The sequence below is a fragment of the Pinus tabuliformis genome, chromosome J (assembly GCF_031772625.1).
Source record: "Pinus tabuliformis cultivar Carrire ecotype Pingquan chromosome J, CPIR1, whole genome shotgun sequence".
NCBI lineage: Eukaryota > Viridiplantae > Streptophyta > Pinopsida > Pinales > Pinaceae > Pinus > Pinus tabuliformis.
In genome coordinates, this window is record NC_142295.1 from 165,934,496 (window position 1) to 165,958,949 (window position 24,454).

Genomic DNA, 24,454 nt, shown 5'->3' on the forward strand with positions numbered 1-24,454 from the left:
GTGCTAGTATGCAGACATTGTTAGAGTCCTCTAATTACAATGATCTGTTGTTACCTCAATAAGGTCATAAAAAATTACATCATCGAAGCACATTTCAAGACTCAAAATTTGTCTAATTCAGGAAATTTATTAGAATGGGAAAAACTCTGAAACTACACATTTCATCAACCATACTGCAAATAAATAAACAACAATGATAAGTCAAAGAATTTCAAAACGAATTCAGAGATCTCAGTAGACCTACTTCCTTTCTCAACAGCCATCTTCTACCAGGATGACATTCAGGACATCTTAAATAAAGGCCTACCTTCCTTTCTTGATTTGGCATCAATAGCAGCTCATTCAGGTAGAACCCAAGGATAAAAAATACTCTATGATAATACCACAGTTAGGTATGCCAGTGAGAATTTAATACAGTGGTGTGATTGCATTGACAACGAAAATTAAAATTACATGAAAAACATATCTGTGTGAGCCATTCTATCAAAATACCAATCTTATAAAACCCATATGAGATGTCAGTGAAGAGAACAGCAGTGGCAGCCACCTGACAAGAGGACACAAGGATGCTTGTTAATGGGAAAGAGAGACACCATAGTGACGAAACACATGACAGTCATCCACTCTACACTGTGGGCTGTTCAATCAGATGGCAACATCACAATCACAGTGAGTCAGTTTCTGCAAGATCTCAGTTGAGGCAGCAAGTCTGCTCGCAGACTGCATAACACTCAGACAGCTTGTATTTTCTTTGTGCCTATGAATAGATGAGTAGCTAAAATACAGAGCAAATACACTCGTAATTTTACCAGGTTAACCAGGCAATCCTTAAATACAAAGCACATTTAGACATGAATACCTAGATAGCATAAATATAAGGCCTTCAAGAGTAACTTCCTGGAGTTAAGAAAACACTGCATATAACATCAAGGAAGATACTGGCTAGTGAAAAAGCCAATGACAACACTGTAATGTCTTTGCAAAAGTAACCAGAAAATGATCATGATGCTATAGAAGCCAAGTCGCATGGTTTGGGTTCGGCAATGATTTGGTTAGGTTCAAGTTTAAATTTTTTGATGAGGTTTGCCAGTAGGTTCGTCTATATATATATATATATATATATATATATATATATATATTTAAAATGAAATATAGCATAAAATAGTAAGAAATCAATATAAATAAATAAAAAATGTTATCATAAACTTGGAAATTGCAAAGATAGATTACTAGCTTGACTTGCAACATGAGGTCATGATTGGAGCTATGAATTTGGTCAATGGCCATGAGGTTCCATGGGGTTCTCCAAACCTCAATTTTTTTAGGTTTGCCGAATTTCAAACCTCATGGTTGAAGTTCGCCGAACTTTGTGACAATATAGAACCTTGGCAAACCTTAAATATTCACTTCATCGTGGCAATTAAAAACTTGGGATAATGAAATGCATATCATACATAAACTATGTTGCACGGGGACCCTGTCCCCACCAAAATTGATGGTGTTTCCTGCATCCTGACGATCCAGGTACTTTGGAACTCGGAAACTTCCCCAATTGGTTGCGGACTCCATTAGGGACTTCTAGGCTGTCCCCGAGCCATTCCTCGAAAAATCGGGGACTTTTTGGGGTCTTTAGGACGTCCCCTATTATCATGCACATTAAACTTTAAAAATTTTAAATTAAAAAAAATAAGTTCGAAAAATTAAGTTCTACAATGTTCCACCAAGACTCAAGGACGGGGAGACGCGGGTGCAGGGAGACACACAAGGGGGACGTGTGGGAGTACCCTCATATTTTAGGGAAATTTAGGGACGACGGGTGGACATCGGGGTACATATTTTTTTTCCTTTTTATATATATATATTTCAAATTCATATTCAATAATGAAAGCATAAATACAATGATACATACATAATTGAATTAAATAATGAAATACATTGATCCATACTCATCATCCTTACTAATACATACATGATTCATCCATAGACCACGAGATTCAATAATGAAATACTCCAATCCATATTCATTATTCATTATTCACCATTCTAGAATCTACATTGATTTAAAAATTAAATTCATCATTCATAATTCTAGATTCTAAATTGATTTAAAATTAGAATTCATCATTCATCATTCTAGAATCTAATTAGTACTAAGCAAAATAGACTATAATAGATACTGAAATCTGAATACTGGAATAGTAAATTGATATAACTAAAACTCAAAAACAGTGGAGTGATGGGTCTAAAAGTCACTCTAAAGTACAAAGAGGGCTTGGTGCTCTTGATTAAATACAAATTCCATACCCTTGTACATGCCAAAATGCAATGGAAACATTGCAATCCATCAAATCTTGAATTCATGAAAAACTGTTAAGTCTGCTGGATTTTGGGTGAGATCTAAAATTCTACTTTCTCCATATGAAATCCAGTGAGGTCGGAACCACTCTCAAACATCCCGAGTCATTTCATGGTAATGTTAAAAATTTAAGTAAAAGGATGAAAATGAATTGCATAGCATTAGTAGGGAAATATGGTCAAATACTAGGTTTTCCCTATCATAAATCATTGTTTACAAGCAAATTTAATGGGGGACGCATAGCCCATATTGAGGGGGAACGCCCAGACGTCCCCCTTTTGGGGAGTCGCGTCCCCCACACTGGGGAAACGTCCCCCCTTGCGTCTCCCCATGTCTCCCCAAAAGGGGGACGTGGGGAAACGTTTCCCCAGACGTCCCCCCCGTCCCGAGTGCGTGGGGTGCGAGAGGTGCACGCATCCGACCCTGGGGGACGCGTCCCCATGGAACACTGAAGTTCTAAACTTTATAGTAAAAAAATAAAAAAAAATAAAAATTTGAAACCTAAACCCTATCACAACCTAAACCTATCGACTAAACTAAACCTACCACATACACACTAAATTAAGCCTACTACATATACACACTGCACTACATCATGGCGGCGAAGGTAAACACAGTTACAGAGACACAACGACGAAGGTAAACAAAGATTGCGGAGGTTGTAGGTAAACACAGGTTGCGAGGGTTGCATGTAAGAGTCAAGCGAAGTTTGAGATCGCGGGCAACGGGAAACATTGAACAAAGAACTCCATTCACAGCGACAAAGGTAAACAAAGCTGAGAGAACTCGAGTGAAGGTTGCAGGTGAGGTAAGACAAGGACTGTAGTGAAAACAGCAAACTGAAAAGTCTACAAGACCCCAAAATTGGGAAGAATAGAGACTGGAGTCAAACAAAACAGCAGACCTCCGCAGAGTAAGGGAAAGAAGCAGAAGGGAGAGGGATCTTCAATATGAGAAAACAGAATATCTGAGGCAGCAACCACTGCAGCATTTTACCAGACCTGAAATTTGGAGGATGGGAGAACAGAAGTGGAATCTATGGAAAATAAAGCTAGGCTGAAAAGAAGAGTGCATTGCAAACTCAGAGGTAGATAAAGAAATTGGGAATTCTTGAAACTGGCTACTCAGGAGCAGGGAATCAAATATACCAAAACCTTGGATATTTACTGGTATGTCAATGGGCTGATAGGATGTGTCGATGTGATATTGGAAACATAGAAGCAAGGGATCAGACTGTTATACATATGCTGGATCAACTGAACAGTGAGCATGACACTCTCCTTACAGCCATCTGGGGTTCTGAAGCTGGAAGTGGCAAGGCAACAGGTGAAGCTACAGCAGCAGAAGCAGAGGAAGATGCCCAGGCTATGGAGGTGATGGCACTCCAGCAACCCAATTGAAATAGGCACAGAATCTGAGGACCGATACTCAGACATAGTCTGTTCTAGCATACTTGTTATCTAAGATCTTTTGTTTGGGCTGTTTTGTTATTGATCCTTGTTAGTCCTTTCTATTAAGTTTCAAAGAACTTAGATTTCAGTTTCTGCAAGATCTTACACTCTTAGCTGAGGCAGCAAGTCTGCTCACAGACTGTGTAATGCAGAACACACACACACATATACAGATTAGCACTTAGACAGCTTGTATTTCTTTGTGCCTATGAATAGGTGAGTAGCAAAAATACACAAAAACAAATACCAGTTTTATAACTTAACCAGGCAATCCTTAGACACAAAGCACATTTAGACAACATAAATACAAGGCTAGTAACTTCCTAGAGTTAACAAAACACTGCATATAGCATCAAGGAAGATACTGGCTAGTAAAAAAGACAAGGACAACACTGTAATGCCTTTGATGCAAAAGTCAACCAGAAAATGATCATGACGTTATAGAACCCTGGTAACCCTAAATATTCACTCCATTGTGGCAATTAAAAACTTGGCATAATGAAATGCATATCATACATAAATTGATCGAGGAGTTTCCTTCATGCTTAACCAAATTAACTATGCTGCACTGAAAGCATAGAGTCTGCTTCCTGAAATCCAATAGTTACTGCTTTCCTATTCACAAAAACATCCAACATCATATCATTTTTTCAGGCAAATCAAATGTACAACGCAGAAAATAGGCAACAGAATTTTCCACCAGAAAGAGACATTAACGTTAGCCAAAAGTTCCAAGACAACATCAGATATTTAACATACATTCATAAAAGGACAAAGATATATGAAAGGCAGACAGTAGCCAAGGAATATAGTGAAAACAGCAAACTGAAAAGTCTGGTTATAGTATCTGTCCATTATAGTTGGTAGATTACAACAAAAAATGCCTCACACGAATCAAGAAAATAACATACCTTGTATATCAATAAAGAGATTGATTTCATCAAATCACCAACTACAATAAAATCTCCACGAGATTGAACATATAGTGCAAGAATATGACCATGATGGCCACATTCAGACTGCAACTCTCTTGAACCATCATCACGGAGCACCCATTTGTATAACTGAATCTTTTGATTGATGCCAGCAAGCAACTTTCCATTAAATGCATTCAGATTGTAAACAGAACCCTTTGTCTCCTTCTCAGTAACAAGTTGCAGTTTACCATCTTCAACTGAAAATACTAAAATTCGGCCCTGTTAACAAAAAAGCAAATGAAAAGAAAACAATTGACTGAGATTAACAAAGGGGGCATGAGCAGTACATGACATGAAGAAGAAATCCATCTTGTGTCAATTATTGCCGTATTTACTATTATCTTTAAATTGTAATGAAACCCTATAAAAATCAGAGTATTAGAAGAGCAAGCATTAATGCTTTTCTAAAAGAACAAACAGGAGTTTCAGAGATTGCCTTGTTAGGTTCATTCTCCTCGGGCAATACATATGCTGTCCCAACACAATAATAAGCATTGTTGTCATCTGTAAATGAACAACTGAGGATGGAACATCCATTTTCATAAGTATCAAGTTGATATGATGAAAGAACTTCAAATGTCTGATCATCTAACAGGCGCACAAAGTGTGTTTCAGTCTCCTCAATATTTGTCTGAGAATACTTCACACTGCAAATGGCAAAGGTGCGAGATTGCTCCTGATGGCAAATACGACGAGCATGCTCTCCAAGAGGAACTGCACGGATATGAAGTTTCTGAATGTCATCAATTGACCCAATAGTAAGCAGGTCCTCCTTTGCAATTGCAAGGCTGTTCCATCAAAACAGGCCACACATATCAATTTCACAACTAGAGAAAATAGTCAACATCCTAAATTTAATCAGGAGAGTGGTCTAGAGGCAAGCAGCAAAGTTATCAGTGTTGAAAAAATTGGCATTGGCAAAATATTGGAAAGGGTCCAGAAAACATATTCTCGAAAACATCGGCGAAAAATCCGGCAAACCACAGCGCATATTAAAAATACAAAATATATCCATTTTTTTTTGGAATCAGAAAAATTGACAACAAATCGAGATAAAATCAGCTGGTTGAAAAAATCGCAATTTTTTGGGACATCATAAAAAATTGGCGATTTTATCAACACTGATCTGGTTAATAGTATTAACCAAATACCTAAGTTCAAAACCCCCACCATCCAACTGGATGTAAGGCCAGCTGTATATCCTGGGTGACTTTCACAGTGTATATAGTATATATTATATATGTTGAAAATAAGGGTACCAAGGAGGTGTTTCCTAGTGCATTTATCCTTTTGGCCTAGGAAGACACATTAATGACCCTTTTGTCTTGGGACACTTTTTATGGTGATGTGCCTTGTACTTAATTTTTTAAAGTCACGTGTTATAAAAGTGACTTTAGGAGAAAAAAACATAATGCACTTTCTATTATTAAAATGACTTTTATGTTTTAGAAGTGACTTTGTGAGAGAATAAGTGCACATGGTACAAAACATTAAAAAGTACTAGGAGACTCATTCACTAAGGGGAACCACACGAGGGAGGGGGTCAAGTGGGGGACTTGATCTCATCCATCGGTATCATAGTCTGAGATTTAATCTCAGCCCTTGATTTCTAAGGGTTACAGTTCTCATCTTTAAAGAGGCAAAAAGGGAAAAAGCAGAGATGAGAGGTTCATTATTCTCATGAGAATTTACGAGAGGAGAGCAAGGAGGAAAAGATTGCAAAGAAAGGAAGGGAGTTTGAACAGCTAAGAGAGGACAACCCAGCCCGAGTTTTCAGCTACACTCTGGCACGAATTCCAAGGTTTTCGCACCAGTGAAATCAGGCCGAGTTTGAAGGTGTACCAGGCCAAGACTGAAGTAGGTATTCCAGGCTGAGTTTTAAGGAGCTACCTGTCCAAGTTTCAAGGGTAAGGAGGCCGAGAAAATAGCTCCCTTTCAGCATAAATTTCATGCCTCTTCCAGCACGTATTATGAACCACCTCTAGTGAGTTTTTCGAAGGAGGTTAGAGAAAGAATTTTCTGCTATATTTCTGCTCTGTCCAGCACTTATCTTGAGCCACTTTCATTGGTTCCTGTGCAAAGAAATCAAGCAAATCACAGCTGATGTTGGACACCTAATCCTAAATGGTTAGTGTGGAAGTTGAATGGACAAAAGCAGTCCAAGAGACCTTGGGATCTGAAACCCAAGAGTCACATATTGTACTATAAATGTATATCTGATGTTAATAAAAAATGTATTGCATGTTTTATCTTTCACATTGTTTTGTTGTCCATGTGTGTTTAACATGGTATCAGAGCAGGCGAATTCTGGCCCTGCTCATATTTGAGCCACTTGTTTTGTGGTCTCTATGTATATGTCATTTGTGCAGACCTTCCAGTTCTGCCCATTACCTATAAAGCTCCATTAATTCATTGTTTGCCAGAAATCTGCTGACTCTGGCTATTTTAAGCCTCTCTGTCTGACCCTTGAAATCATACCTGCGCTCTCTCTCTTCTGCGTTACTTGCGCCCTCTGTCCTTTAAATTATGCCTGTGCTCTTTACTGTTTATAAACGTTTTGAAAAGCGTTGTCCTGACAATTTAAATTCCTAACTGTGCATTGTTGAGTTTGTGAAAGTCGTTACTCTTGCATTAATGATTGAATTTGGTGGGCCTGCTATATAATCCTGGTGCATTGAGCGTTTGTAACGCCCCTTACCTGCTCAGAGCTATTCGACCTGACCCTCCACAGTCGCTGCTCACCTCTGACCATAACGCGCTGCCTTTTCCAGCGCTACCTCTGCCGCATCACTGCATCAACAGCCAATGATGCAAAATGATGTTTGTCTTGTGCAAGGATTTTGGAACTGAGTGTTGTCATTGCAATATTCATCAGGTCGGACCGGAAGGATTCTGAATTTGCCTTATCGTCCCAAACCCGTTGTTCTAAAGCATTGCGAGCACACTCAGCAGTCATTCTATAACCAGAGATAATTGTCATAGGGTGAATCTTCATTGCTACTAGTTTTTCTGCCTCTCGCAAGAGCTCGCCAGCCAAAACAACTTTTTACACTCAGAGGAACATTGTGCTATAGATGTCATATTAGACTGAAAGGACAGACGAAGTTCTCTGTGCTTGGTTATATATGCAGCCTCGGCTTCGTATTTTTCAGTATTGAAAACTGCAACCATCTTGGCTGATGTCCCACGAATTGATTTCACATCATTTAGCCATGGATCATCGTCCCATTGTCTTTCGATTCTGGAAATCTTCATCACTGATTTATTCATCTTGGTCTTGAGATTTCTCGTCTCTTGTCGATTGTCACTCTTTTTATACGCCACCATTCTTCCTCGACTTCAATTGACTTACAAATTGCAGCGAGTAGAGCAGACAAGTAAAACTGATCTCTGGCACTGTCAAACTTTCTTCTCTCGCCCTCGTCGTCGTGCAGGGACTTAAGCTCGTTATAATCGAATTCGGAGAGAAGCTCGACCCTGCACCGAGTTTATGCCCGTCTAAACCGTGAACTGTATAAGGACCGGAGATGTATATCTTTGTCATGATAAATCTCCGCCTGTAACCATAGCCGGGGCGATTTATATATATATACGTGCCTGTAACCATAGCCGAGGCGATTTATATATATATACGTGCCTGTAACCATAGCCGAGGCGATTTATATATATATACGTGCTTGTCAGGGATTGTGACAAGAAATAAATGTTTGGAATTGCGCATTGGACTTTGAGAAAGTTGTATTCCTTTGGGTACTAGATCCAGCTGAACGTGATGCGGTCATATCTCATGATGCAATAAAGAAGTGGAATGGAAAGAATATATCGCTTTTAGAAATTTCCAGTGCTCGATCTTTGGCTGAACTATTGATGGTGAGGCAAGCATATCATATTCGATACAAAAAGTCCCTCGAAGAAGACGTGGCTGAAGATTTCCAAGATGCAGTGCGAGTTGTGATCAAGTGTATTTGTTGTCCTGAAAAATACTTCACAAAGAACACATTAAACGTTAATCTTGAGGCTCTGATGGATACAAGGCGGAGGTGCACCAAGTTCCCAGCTGTCATTTCCTTCTCAGAGGTGGGCGTATGGAGGAGTATCAGTGTGTAGTCAATCACTCGGCCGTCGTGGTTTCAGAAAATGAAGCGTTTGACAAAATAGAGCGCTCCTATCTCTTTGCCATAAGCCTCCGACGGTTTTCTCACCGACATTATTTATTATATCGGCTTTCATTCCATTAATCTTCATCGTTCCAGCTATCTGGAAAATTCCCGGCGATTTGAGGCTCCCTGTGAAGTCTCAGATTGGTAGTGCTGGTGATCGAGGCGGAATCGTTGACAATTTTCCGCTATTCAGTGAAGGATCTGGCTATTCTCGTGGCAGAGACAAGCTGTCGATTAGGTTTCGGAGGCGTATCAATATTGCAGAATTGCGTGAGCGAGAACGGTGGAACATCATTGCTCGTTGGTTGTTGCTACAATGGCGGGCTGCCAGAGATAGGCTATTTCAAGATTCACTGTAACTGCTTTTTAACATAATAAGCTGTGGAAAACCACCATAGTTGTTCATGCTGTTGTGCTGCAGAGAGAGGAAATGGGTTACATGATGGTATTGTTCTGTCAGGATTGAAGGTTTTGTGTAACTGTTTGGTTTACTGAAGTGGATGTTGTTGCTGTTCAGCCCCTTTTCCTGAAACGAGGGAGAATTTGTATATTGCTCCTCCTGTTGTTCTTTAAGTTGAAATTTCGCGGCATTAGGATCAGTTGATGGAGCAGTTTGTGGATGATCATTTATGTATCAGGCTTGTGAAATGGATTGGTGATAAATGCCTTGAAAACCTTCCTGACATGTGAACATCTCAATTTAACAAAAAATCCGCAGAAATCAGCATTCAGGTTGGGTAAGTCAAACAGTGATTAAGTGATTCAAGCACCAGAGGCTAATCCCAGAGTGGCAAGGTGGGTGTGATAGACTATAGCCACGGTTTGTGGAATATACACTGTACCATCTGGCAGATTGATTTTATGAGATTCATGTGGCACAATCCAACGGACTCTTGATACAAACTTGTATTTTCTGTTGAGCAACATATCACTATACCTGTGCTTGAAATCTTAATGAGTATAGACTATTGGAAGTGATGTTTGTGTTAGGATATTCCGACACATAGGATCTAGTTAAGTTCAACTTGGTCTAGTATAGAGTTAGGTTAGAGTTAGGTAAAGTGTGTTTCTTTACCGTTGTACATTTTGTAACTTACAATCCGACGGTCACGATATGTAGTGATCCGACGGTTCACTCTCACCTCGGTATTACCGACACTTGATCCGTGGCTTGACACCCGATTGGTCCATGAGTTCTATTTAAAGCGCATGGAGGGTCATTGTTCGGGTAATCCGTGCATGAGAGAAGCTTATGTAAATTTTCATTCTTTGATTAATAAATTGCCTGTAGTACCCACGTTGGGACAGGCCGTGGACTGTTTCCCTCCTTGCACTTTGAGGGTTTTAACCACGTCAAAAATACTAGTGTATTGATTTGAGATCTAGTTGTGAGCGGTGTCCTTTTGGTATTCTTTCTGAGGAACTTACCATGTAAATTCCTACATGGTATCGGAGCTATTTGAGGGCCGCGTCCGTTGGTGATCCAAATCTGAAGCCGGTAGAACTGCATGCGGCTGTCGTTTCCTAGATCTGTTTCTGACTGCTTTCAGGCCGAGAGGACTGCTCTGTTGCGTTCGGAGCATCTGTTCCAGTGAGGAACCCCTTTCGTTTCACGCGAAAAGGTTTCCGGTAGCCCTAGCTGCGTCATTTTTCAGATCGGGAGGTATACAGTGTTTTTTTTGCAGTTTACTGTTATTTTCTCTCTGCTTATTTCGGTCTCAGTTTATTTAGCCTTTTTTTTTAACCGGATCTATAACTTTCATTTCTGCGTATGCTCTTTGCCCTGCGACTCTGTGCGATCTGGGCAAATCAGAAACAGAAAGGAAAGATTTTTCTCATGCGTATGCTCTTTTCCCTGCACCTTAGTGTGATCTCGGAAAATCAGAAACATTGAGAAAAATATTTAGTTTTTCGGCTAAAGCTAACTTCGAGCCGCAAGGTTCGTTTTTCTTTGCATATTCGTGTTGGGTTTTGTGTTTTGTGTTTTGTAGGGAAAAAGAGCTTTCTCAAGGCAAGCACGCAAACCAAGGCCCCCCCCCCCCCTCTCTCTCTCTCTCTCTCTCTCTCAATTTTTTGTATAGATCAATTGGTTCAAAGCTATTTTAAGAGAGTAGAGGTCTTGGGTTCAAGTCTCCATTTTGTGGGGGCGGATTTTTTTTATTCCCGCACATTCGCGCACTTTGTCGGCAACGTCAACAATTTTTTTTCAAAAAGCCATAACTTCTTCATCCGGAAGCCTTTTTCAGAGCCGTTTTTTTTAAAACCGCCTATTTTTTCGAGATCTATCCATTGGAACACTTACTTTCAGCATCTTCAGCTTCAGCTTTTTTTTAAAAATGGAAAGTCCATGCCAAGTCATTCTTGACAGCACTAACTACTTCCAATGGGTAGCCTACATGGAAGATTTACTTAGAAGTAAAGGTCTCTTCAGAATAGCCACAGACCAAGAGAAGAAACCAAAAGATGAAGACAAGGCGGCAAAATGGGAAAATAGACAAAATCAAGCACGTGGTTTGATAGGGATGTCTATTTCTCCTGATCTTAGATTCCACATTGCAGAACTTGAGACTCCTCATGAAGCATTAGAAAAACTTGCTAAAGTTTTTGGGATTAAAAATGAAATTAGAGCCCATCAACTTGAAAATGAGCTGCTTACTTTGGATCCTAATAATTTTTCTTGCATTGAAGATTTCTTGTCCAAATTCAAGACCCTTAGATATCTCTTGGAAGGTGTTAAAGTTAAGAAAGAAGATGGTAACCTTATTTATTCCATCCTTACTAAGTTGGGACCAGCCTACTCTGTATTTGTTTCCACTTTCCATTCTACAAGGGAAGCTTTCATTTGTCAAAGACAAGACTACAAGGCCCCTTCCTTTGACTCCTTTTGTGATTCCTTAATAAGAGAACAAGAAAAACTCTTACACCTTGGTCTTCTTAATCTTGGAAACTCTTCCACGAAAGCGTTAGCCGCCCAGCAGCAACCAAATTCAAAGAATCCTAAGAAGTCATATCCTCAAAAGAATGGTCCTAAACCATCTCAGCCTCAAAATGAAAGATCATTTCAGCAAAATGATAAGACCAATAAAAACAAATGGAAGAAGACTGATAGACATTGTAACTTTTGTAATCGAGATGGCCACTTAGAATCTAAATGCTTTAAGAAGATGGAAGCCTTGGAAGCCGCAATGAAGAAACATAACATCCATGTGGAGCCTACTTCAACTTCAACTTCCGGAATGGCACTTTCTGCATGTCATTGTCAATCATCTCAGTTTGGTTATGCATTAAATGTATCTTCTTCTTCTTCTCATTCTCATGAGTGGCTCATTGATTCTGGAGCCTCTTGTCACATGGCCAAAAACCAAGCCATGTTTTCTTCTTTAAATGATTGTAACACCAAAAATATATATATAGGTGATGATAGATCTCTTAATGTTGTAGGGACTGGAACTGTTCATCTAGACAATGGTCAGTTTAATGATGTATTATGTGTTCCAACCTTATCCTGCAACCTTCTATCTGTCTATCAGATAACTCATTCAGGTGAAGGTAAAATTGTTGAATTTTCACCTCATGATGTTGTAATCAAGGATCTAAAAGATCCTAAACAGATTCTAGCTACTGGTCTTGCTGATGATTCCAAAAGGTTGTATAAGTTTCACAACTTTGGGTCATCAAATCTTCCCTCAGTATTTGTTGCTCATAATGATGAAGTGAGCAAACTTTGGCATGAGCGATTTGGTCACTTAAACTATCGCTCCCTTCAGCATCTATGTAAAGAAAATATGGTGACAGGTCTTCTATGGTATCTTGCAGAGATGGTGTTTGTTCCGGATGTGTACTCGGAAAACATCATCGGGACAGTTTTGACAAACATGCCTCTTGGCACGCCTCAGCCCCTTTACAGCTTGTGCACAGTGATTTATGTGGTCCTCTTCCTGTTGCTTCATTCTCTGGCTGCAAGTACTTCTTAACTTTCATTGATGATTTCTCCAGACGCACTTGGGTATACTTCTTAAAACTCAAGAGCGAAGTATTTAACACTTTTTTGGCCTTCAAAGCCTTTGTTGAAAAACAATCTGGACATCAAATTCTTAAGCTAAGAACTGATAATGGTGGAGAATATGTTAAAAACACATTCATCAACTTTTGCACCGAAAATGGAATTCAAATGCAACATACTGTTCCATACACTCCACAACAAAATGGTGTAGCTGAAAGGAAAAATCGCACCTTAAAGGAAATGGCTAATTGTATGCTGCAATCTAAAGGACTCAGTCTTAGTTTTTGGGCCGAAGCAATTAATTGTGCAAATTATATAATCAATCGCACTCCTACTAAGGTTCTAGAGAATATCACTCCAGAAGAAGCTTGGAGTTCCATTAAACCAGATGTAAGTCACTTTCGTGTGTTTGGAAGTGAAGCATGGGCCCATATTCCAAATGAAAAGCATAAAGCTTTAGAACCTAAGAGTGAGAAATGTACTTTTGTTGGATATTCTGAAGATGTAAAAGGTTATAGACTTATTCCATTTAAGTCCAAAAATGTTATCATTAGAAGAGATGTAAAATTTGATGAAACTAAATCGGCCTGCGAGCCTAGTCCGGCGGATGTGCCACCTCTTCCTATCTCTTCTACTTTTGAAAACATTTCTTCTTCAGATGATGAAAGCGAGGATGATAATCCTCCCCCACCTTCTCAGGATCCTCAACTTCCAAGATGGGTCCGTGCTACTCGGGATGCAGCAGGTGATCTTGCCGGTGATCCTACAGATCAGCGACGTACACGTTCTCAGTTTGAAAGAGCCTCTTCTTTACTGGCTCAAGCTCCAGTAAATCATGATCCTGACACTTTTGCAGAAGCTTCAGGCCATCCACATTGGGAAGCAGCTATGAATGAAGAATATCATTCATTGATGACAAATGATACATGGGATCTTGTTCCTCTACCAAAGGGACGCAAACTTGTTAGATGTAAATGGGTTTACAGAACCAAGTATGGACCAGATGGGAAAGTTGATAAACATAAAGCTCGTCTCGTTGCTAAGGGATTTTCACAGGTTGAAGGCATTGACTACACTGAAACCTTCTCCCTTGTTGCCAAAATGAACTCTATCCGCCTTGTTCTTTCCCTTGCTGCCTCTTTAAAATGGGAAGTCCATCAGATGGATGTTAAATCTGCCTTCTTGCATGGGGACTTGCAGGAAGAAATCTATATGGAACAACCCATTGGCTTCATACAAACAGACTCCAGCCTTGTTTGTCGACTTAAGAAATCCCTTTATGGCCTCAAGCAAGCTCCTCGGGCTTGGTATGCCAAAATGGATAGCTTTCTTTTAGAATCTGGCTTTTCTAGGTGTCATTCTGACAATACTGTCTACACCAAGAAAGTGGGCAACTCTCTTATCATCCTTGTTCTTTATGTTGATGATCTTATTCTTACTGGTAGTGATCCCAACCTTATAAACCATGTGAAGTCCAACCTTAAAAAGAAATTTGAAATGACAAACTTAGGACACTTACACTATTTTCTCGGTCTTCAAGTCTTGCAATCCCAAGAGGGTATTTTCCTTTCCCAGTCCAAGTATGCTTGTGATATTCTTCGTCATTTTCACATGGAAGACTGTAAGCCAGCCCCTTCTCCCTTTCAGTCTGGAGTCAAACTTTCAGTCTCTTGTACTTCTCCTGAAGTTGATGCTACCTTATACCGTCAACTTGTCGGAAAACTCTTGTATTTAACCCATACTCGTCCTGATCTTTCCTTTGCTGTTGGCCTTGTTGCTCGTTTTATGCAAAACCCTCGTGAAAGTCATTGGAAAGCAGCTAAAAGAATACTTCGTTATGTTCGAGGTACAGTACAGTTTGGGATTCATTACAGTGCCAAAGCAAATCCTCTGTTAGTTGGTTTCACTGATTCTGATTGGGCTGGTGACCCTGATGATCGGAAGTCTACTGCCGGTTATGTCTTCACTCTTGGTTCAGGACCTATTACATGGGCTTGTAAGAAACAGGCTGCCATTTCTCTTTCGTCAGCAGAAGCAGAGTATCGTGGTGCCGTGGAAGCTAGTAAGGAAGCCTTGTGGCTTCGTCAGATCCTCTCAGAGTTTGGATTTGAGCAGCAGCATCCAACCACACTTTGGTGTGATAATCAAAGTGCCATTCAGCTATGCAAAGATCCAGTCCAGCATCAGCGCAGCAAACACATTGAACTACACATGCACTTCATCAGAAAGCTCATTCATGACCATGTTCTTGAAGTGCAATATTGTCCAACAGATGATCAGGTTGCAGACATCTTCACAAAGGCTCTCACAGAGGCGAAGTTCACTAAACTTCGATATATGCTTGGAGTTCAGGAAGTTGTCACTAAGGGGGGATAGGCTCTAGTGCCTCCTTCCTTCTCCTATTGTGTCATATTTGTAAATCCTTCAATCCTATCCCAAGTTGTTCTTAAGGGGGGATGTTAGGATATTCCGACACATAGGATCTAGTTAAGTTCAACTTGGTCTAGTATAGAGTTAGGTTAGAGTTAGGTAAAGTGTGTTTCTTTACCGTTGTACATTTTGTAACTTACAATCCGACGGTCACGATATGTAGTGATCCGACGGTTCACTCTCACCTCGGTATTACCGACACTTGATCCGTGGCTTGACACCCGATTGGTCCATGAGTTCTATTTAAAGCGCATGGAGGGTCATTGTTCGGGTAATCCGTGCATGAGAGAAGCTTATGTAAATTTTCATTCTTTGATTAATAAATTGCCTGTAGTACCCACGTTGGGACAGGCCGTGGACTGTTTCCCTCATTGCACTTTGAGGGTTTTAACCACGTCAAAAATACTGGTGTATTGATTTGAGATCTAGTTGTGAGCGGTGTCCTTTTGGTATTCTTTCTGAGGAACTTACCCTGTAAATTCCTACAGTTTGAGGGTCTCAAACTTCCTCATCTCATTGGCTGTGAATATATTGAAGACACTCCATATTTATTTCTGTCTTGGAGCTGAATATGTTGCATATATTATCACTGTGGTGTTTTCTCTGTAATGATGGAGCTTCCTTGATGTTATAACACTTATCTACAGCCACTGTTCTTCCTAACATTTGCTGGTATATTCTACTTCAGATCTCTGTTATTATTAGAGTTGATATATCAGAGGTATATGTAATCCATTCCTGTAGTTGAAGTTCGAATTTCAAAGAAGGAAGAAGTCATTTAGTTGTGCATCCATACAAAGCGTATCTTGGTATACCTGAGCATTTTAAGGGTGAAACATATCTATTGTATCTGTGTTGGAAGGACTTTGAGCCTCTCATTCTTGCTGGACACAAATCTGTTAGTGATTGGCTAAATTCTTAGCTGGAATTAGTTGAGTGCCTTTTTCAAACTGATATTCTTAATTTTTTGAAATCTTCAATAGCTGGGGTTTGTCTAGACTTGCTGAGTGTTCATTTCTTTGTTGAGACAATGGCTAGATTTGATGATGTATTAGAGTTACTGAACACACTAATACACTCCACTATTGGTGGGAAGGTAAATGTTAGCAAAGACACTCTTTGTGACATTCAGACCTGCCTACATGATGCACAAGAAAAGATCGATTTTTTGCAGCTTGAATCACAGCTACAGCAAGAAGAGCTACATCAAAATAGACACCATTCTGAACCTGTTTCTGTTCAGAACATTGAGACAACCACCCATCAGCAGCATGTTAATAATGGTACAGTTCATTCAAATAAAGCAGCAGTTGTATATGCAGATGCAGAAACTCAGTCTGCACTTCCCAAGCCCATCATCAGACCTTGGGAACAGCTTGTCCACAACAAGCACAAAACTGGTCTTGGATATGACAAGGACTTGTCCTTTCATATTCCAGACTATGCCAAGCCCATTCAGTTTCAGAGTGTTGGATTCATTGATGACAGTTCAGCTTCAGCTGTTCCAGACTCTGCCCCTCTTCCACAGCAACAGCAGCAACAACAACAACAACAACAGATTGTGAAATGCCAACACTGTGACCGAGTTGGCCATTTGAAAGATCATTGTTTTGATCTTCATCCATGTAAGCACTGTCATAAAACCACTCATTCTTCAAACAGATGCTTCAAAAACAAACGTCCTGCAAGAACAAAGATTCATCTTGGATGGATCGCTTCTTGGCAATGGGCATCAACAGCCAAGAAGATATTCCAAACACATATCAGAACTTGTTCCAAAGTATTGAACAGTCTTGCAGTTGAGTTTTCTCCATCTTCTCACCTTGTATCTGACAGGGGGGAAATGATGGTCATCTACAAGCTTCAAAGTCACATCAAGCGAGCCTGAGCCACAACCTGCCACACCAGTTTCAGAGTTGTAGCCAGAGACAGATGCCCGTGAACAGATTGAGAAAACTTCCTCTAGCAGAAGACATCAGCTTCTTGCCAGTTTTGGAAGAGTTCCAGGAATTGCATTAAGCATTCCAGAGTTGTTGGTCATCCTTAAACCATCACAGATTGAGAACACTTCCTCTAGCAGAAGACACCAGCTTCTTGACAGTTTTGGAAGAGTTCCAGGAATTGCATTAAGCATTCCAGAGTTGTTGGTTATCCTTAAACCATCACAGGTTGAGACTTCCCTTTTCAGGTTGAAGTTTTACCTTTTATGCAGGGTGAGACCTCCCTTTTATGGTTGAAGGTTTCCCTCTTTAAAACAATAGGATCACTTCCTCTAGCAGAAAACTTCAGTTTCTTGCCAGTTTTGGAAGAGTTCCGGGAACTGCATTAAGCGTTCCAGTGTTGGTGGTCATCCTTAAACCACCGCCCTTTTTTACCAACATTTCATAGAGCACATTCAGCCTAGTGCTGCCATGCATTTTTTGCACATTTTGTATTACAGCTCTCTTCTTGGACTCATACATAACCTTTCAGATTAAGGGGGGGAATGTTGGACACCTAATCCTAAATGGTTAGTGTGGAAGTTGAATGGACAAAAGTAGTCCAAGAGACCTTGGGATCTGAAACCCAAGAGTCACATATTGTACTATAAATGTATATCTGATGTTAATAAAAAACGTATTGCATGTTTTATCTTTCACATTGTTTTGCTGTCCATGTGTGTTTAACAGCTGAGTTGATGACTGTGAGGGAGGCTCGAATTTCTGTGAAAACAAAAGAGTACAGTACTCTTTGATGTTTTGAATTAAATGCATGCTAATATATATATCAGCTCATATGTTATGATAGGTTTGGGCATTAAGCCTATGCAAAAACTTGAAACTGGGTAGAGCTACAACATACACAAACTTTCTACATGGTATCAGAACTTGAGGGACTTGAGATTTGAAATTTCATCAACTGATAGAAGAGACAAGCAAGCAAAATTCTGCAATATCAGTGAACAGCAGTCACAAAACCTCAGTGAGAAACCCAAAGAACTGTTGGTTGAGAGGGAGGAAGATTGCCTAGTAACAGATTTGCTCCTGTGTTGGTTGTGAGGGTCATGCCGACTGGTTTGAGGGTAGAGGGCGGATTGAGCAGGGCTGATAATTTTGGCCCCTGGAAGGAGAGGATGATGCTTTACTTGAAGAAGTTGAAGTGTGGGATATAGTGGAGGCTCTTGTGCAACCTCCTACTGATCCAACTCAATTGGTGGACTTCAACAAGAAGAATGTGAAGGCAAGGAGAATCATCCTTGATGCCATCAAAGACCACCTATTCCCTCATGTGACAGGAATGAAGTTTTCCTACGAGATGTGGGATTCACTTGTCACATTACACCACAGTTCCAATCAGAACATGAAGATGGCGTTGAGGCAAAAGCTCAGAAACACCAAGATAACCAACACTGATAGTGTGATCTCATACCTCACCAAGATCTCTCAGGTGAAAGATGAGTTGGCTACTGTGGGAGAGGCTATCCTTGAGGATCAGTTGGTCATGATTGAACTAGATGGTTTCACCCATAAATGGGCTGGATTCATACATGGTATCGTGGCCAGAGAACACTTTCTTGAATGAAGGATGATGTGAGATGATTTCATCCAGGAGGAGACCAAGAGGAGTGCCAAGGTTGGCTATCAACATGCTGAGGGGGATGAGGAGGAGAATATCGCCCTTGCTGCTATGGGCAAGAAGAAGGCCAAGAAGGGGTCTTCTAGTGGAGCTAAGCAGGAGAAGAGGAAGTAGAAGGCAAAGGAGAGGGACATGAGCAAAGTGAAATGCTTTGCTTGTGGGAAGATGGGAACATGGCATCAGAGCTAAGGTGAAGAAGGAAAAAGGCAAACTGAAGATATATTGAAAAAAAGGGGATCAAACAAAGGTCATTAAAGAAAAGGATTTTATTTAAGAAGAGAAGCCTCTTGTTTACGAGAACTATGTCACCTTCAATGAAGGGAGAAAACAAGCTAGAAGGAGCCTCCAACTATAGGGCATGGAAAAAAGGATAGATCCTATCCATGAAAAGCACAAAGTTTTGAATCTTGTTCAAGGAAAAGTCAAGAAGCCTACTGATGAAGCAAAGAAAGAGAAGTTTAGAGAAACCAAAATCTTGGCCATGAATCTAATAGTGGATGGAGTAAAGGACAACCTAATTCCATACATATCCAACATAAATTCCGCTCAAGAAATGTATGAGGCTCTCTCCAAATTATTCACCATCAAGAACATTGGTCAAATAGCAAGCCTCAAGAATGAATTAAGAACTATTAAGATGACGAAAGACGATATTGTATCATCCTACTTTATAAGGATATCTAGAATCAGAGATGAACTCCAAGCAATAGATGAAGTTGTACTAGAAAAAGAGCTCGTAATTACTGCTCTTCTAGGACTACCAAAATCTTGGAGTGCTTTTGCATCAGGAATTAATAGTTGGAAGGATACTCCAACATTTGAACAAATGTGGAATGCATGCAGTCAAGAAGAAGCTTGAATATCATTAGTAAACAACAAGAAGGAAGATGAAGAAGAAAATACCTCTAATGCCTATTTTGCTCATCACAAGAAAAAGGGAACCTTCAAGAATTTCAAAGGACCAAAGAAGAAAATTGAATGTTACAATTGTCATAAAATGGGTCATTACAAGAATCAATATCCTAAGAAACCAAGAAATAAGAAGAGAGACAAGGAACAAGCAAATATTATCAATGAAGTTCCATCTAAGAAGAGCAACACTGAGGAATCGAAAGTCAAGGACTTATACTACTAAGTCCTCTCCTACATATCCTTCTTAGTCTTGTATTGTTTTCCTTTATGTTTGATTTCTAGAGTTTGTAGGTCTAACATGTCTTGTTAGAACATTTTTTGAATTGTTTTGATAAAGTTGTAGGGATCCCTCAATATGGGATTAAGAGGGAGCCTCCACCATTTTTACCAAAAGGATAAGTATTTTGTTCTTTGTTTCATCTTTTCATGTTTGGTTTCCTCCTCACATCAAGATTTGTTTGTATTGTATGCTAATAACCCTTTTCTTTATATTTTCCTTGGTTAGAAAAGCTTGTTGAATGCTGAAAGGTTATGGAGGATACTTCAAAGGATAGACTTGAAGCATGGAAGAAGTTTTGCCCTTCAAGAATTGATGTCCTACAAGGTTTGTTAAGGAACAACTCAAGGAGTCAAGGTATGTTTTAGACAATAAGTTTTTTTTATAAAGTTCTCTTCATGTAAAAGATACAATCATTCTTCTTTTGAAATTTCCTTTACATTATTGACATCGTTATGTCTAGGGTTTTGAATCTTAAAGATTCTTGTTAGGGTGATTAATCATTAGATTAAATCTACCCTCGTCATACTATCATTTTGATCATTCTTGTGAAACCCTAACCTTTATGGTTCACTATAAAACCCTAGCCTCTTGTTGCTAAGGGTATGTCAATATTGATTATGAAAACATAGTCTACTTTGGGTTGTTGATGAAATCTAGAAATCCTATTTTTTTGATGTTTAGGTTTGGTATTGTTATGATAGAAACCCTAGTTCTTTAGGGTTTGTTGTTAATCTCTAAGTTATATATTGAAACCCTAGATCTTTAGGGTTTGGTGAATTATGGTTTATGATCAAAACCCATGTAATATCTATAATAAGATCCTACGAATAAAACCCTAGGTGTATATTCATCTGTATGATCAAAACCATAGCCTGGAGAAAATTTTTGCTAGTGCATGAAATCCTAGATATGTATATGCGAGTATGCTAACTTAATTATTGATACTCATGTTTTACTTTGTGAATTCTAGGGTTTGTAACAAAGCCCTAATAGAGATTGATATTCTAGGACATGATGATATTGCTTTCATTTAGTTTTGATGATAAAACCTTGGTAGAGTCTAACATGTACTTCTAAAATTATATTGTTGAAAACTTAGATGTATAGTAGAATTGTTATTTGATTGAATTACTAATATCTAAGGCTTTGTGTCTCAAAGATGGAGTCTAAGGTTTATGACAAAACCCTAGCAAGAATTTGAATTCTAGTATGTAAAAAGATATGTCTCTTGCTAACTAGGTTTAGGTGTTTGATGTCTAAAGTCTAAATGCTTCCATTATAGTAACATGATTTTGATATAGTTAACTTCATGCTTCTATATGTTTGTATTTGGTTGTACTTGCTATTAAAGTTTTGTAGGTACATAATCTTCAAGATGATGAAGATGTTTGTATGATAATAATAAGCATGATGAAGGAAGTTATATGAATGATGATGATCAAGATGACCTTGATGTCGTAAGAAAGAATGAAGTTGTGAAAGGTTCTCCGATGTTATAGAAGAAGGAAGTGGTTGATCTCCCTAAGTTGAGAGGGAGCCTGGATAGAAGAAAGGGTATATCTCCCCAGTTGAGAGGGAGGGCATAGACATAACATGACAGTAAATACTTTGAAGTAAGCAAAAGTATTACAGAGGAATGTTCATGAAGTTGCAAACAAAAGACTTGAGAAGATCTTAGATGTATTTGGTGTTGTTGAAGAAATGAAAGCAAAAGAAAGCTTCCAACAAATTGTATATGGATAACTTGATAATGAAAGTAACATCAGAATGATTAAGGACCCCAAAGGTTTGTGTTTACTTATATTTGAAAGTTTATTACTGATTGGGGTTTGTGTTTGTACAGGTAAATCTCTCCATAAAAAGGTTGAACACTATGGAAGCATGTTTGGACAAATGGACATCTCTGATTTACTTGATAGGGAGATTTGAAGCATCTTATTTTAAGATTCTTGTGAGGATATTTGTCGGCCTATGTGTTGATGTCTAGATCTCAAAGAGGGAGGGTGTTGTTATTCAAGGAGTTCCGACCTTGGATACACGTCTAGATCCCTGGGTTGGTGGTAGAGCTTAAAAGCTTGATGGTACCTAGAGTGGCTAAGGCTTGAGTCCCCTTAGTCCCACCCGGATAGAATACCTTGGTCAGGTACCCAGTCCGCAACACTGAGTGTGCTATGACTCTTCATAGAGCATATCATCTTGAGATCTTCCATGTACCTCTGTATATATGTAATTATGAAAAACTCCCTAGTTAAGAAGGAGTGTTGAAGAATGTAACTAGTGTCGGTTTTCATAACTATAGTTGGGTTATGATGTAATATATTTGTCAAAAGAAAGAAAAATAAATTTTATTATTAAAGAAATTGACTTACTAAAGCATGTGTTTCATGCTTGGGTCAATTGTTTTCAGGTCAAAGCCTCCATTGAAGGCTTCTAGGGTTTATGTCAAGTATCCTTGTCCATGTCATAATGTAAAAGACCCTTCTTGGCTCTATTTGTCAAGAAAGAACTTTATTTTAATGTCAATTAGGTCTTCTAGGCCTCCACCACCAAGTCGGCCTAACTAAGGAGCAAGAACTTCTATATAAATCAGCAACTCGACCTCATTTGATACACTCACTCATTAAGTTCGATCTAAATCTTCTAGGGCCTGAAAAAAGTGTGAAATTCAAGGAAAGTGCTTGTGAAGGTGAAGGAGATATCTATCAAGCACAAGAAGTCGAAATTATCTCTCTCTCACACACACGTGTGAAGTTGTTGAGCTGCTAGAGGGGTCGAAATTGTAGTGTCGAAGCTCGGCCGAAATTCTGAGTTGTTGGGGGGGCAAAAATTATGGATTGTTGTTGGGTTATAGCTGTTGAACAAGAAGAGACTATTGAAGTTTGTTGCATTTCATTGTAAGGATGACTTGGTGGAAGAGGAAGGTCTTTGTGTCTACGGTCTATCTCAATTTGAATTCGTTAGTAGAAGAGTTTCATTGGGTTTTCCCCTATAAAGGGGTTTTAGCCCTTGCTGAGTACCTACCTCTAGAGTCCCTGATCCTCATTTTTTTGCTTTGATGATTGCTTGATGAGAAGAAGATAAAGAAATAACATAAAGAAGTTAATAAGAACATAATAATGTCACAAGTAATTATCAACATAAGAAAATCTTTTTGCCTTTCCCTTGCAGCTTCGGTAGAGGTGGGCAAGTTCACTTCCAAATTTGCACAAAGTTTGCCTTAGTTGTGAGTCTAGCCACTCATGTCACATCTTTTGTGGTTTGTAGAAAGTGGAGCATCCTACCATATGACTGGAGTGAGAGAGCACTTCTCGAGTCTTTAAGAGGATGATATTGACTTGGAGATTGTGCTTGGAGATAACTCAAAGGTCAGAGCAACAAGTGTGGGGGCGGTATCATTTCAGAGGGAGTCATTACCTCCTTTGAAAGTGACAGATGTTCTTATATTCCACAGTTAAATAAGAAGATGTATCAGTCTCTAGTATGGAGGACAGGGGTTATGAGGTGGTGTTCTGAGGAGGGCAGGTTATGATATATCCAATTAGATCTAGTATCGAGTCTACTTATGTGATTGGAGTTAGTAATGGGAGACTGTACAGGTTTGTGCTTCATCCTGCTACAACGTTGGTGGCACATACCAACAACAGTGAGTTGTGTGATTTGGCACAGGAGGATGGCCCACTTATACCATGGAGGATTCTGGATGTTGAGGAAGATAGTTATTGGTTTACCTGAGTTCAACACTGAGCATCATGATGTGTGCAGGGGGTGTGCTTTGGGAAAGTACACTAAGACACCTTTTCTGATCAATGATAACAAAGTTGTAGGTATCCTAGCCTTGGTACGCTCTGATGTTTGTGGTCCTATATGACCTTCATTGATGACCACTCCATGAAGACTTGGATTTTCTTTATGAAGACCAAGGATGAGGTCTTCAAGAGGTTCCAAAAATTTAACACTCTTGTGGAGAACCAGGCGGGGAAGAGGATCAAGGTGTTGAGATCAGACAATGGAGGTGAGTATACCTCCAAGGAGATGGAGGATTTTTGTAGGAGTGCAGACATTAGGAGGGAGTACATAGTGCCTTATAACCCCCAGCATAATAGGGTGGCAGAGAGGAAGAACAGGGCCATAACGGGTGCAATGAGAGCTATGTTTCATGATCAGAGATTACCTTTCTTCTTGTGGGCCAAGGCGTGTAACACTGCAATGTATTTACATAATAGAAGCCTGCATAGAGTCTTGGGGAGTAAAACTCCCGAGGAGGCTTTTT

At 39.4% G+C, this 24,454-nt stretch overlaps 1 protein-coding gene across 1 annotated transcript in view; it reads right to left on the reverse strand.

Annotated features, from left to right (window-relative positions):
- Positions 1 to 24,454, reverse strand: part of LOC149226197 (DNA damage-binding protein 1-like) — a 229,211-nt gene that overhangs the window by 14,311 nt on the left and 190,446 nt on the right. The window contains 2 exon segments of the mRNA XM_089377428.1: positions 4,719 to 5,003; positions 5,221 to 5,572. Of these exon segments, the coding sequence (XP_089233554.1) occupies positions 4,719 to 5,003; positions 5,221 to 5,572 (637 nt within the window).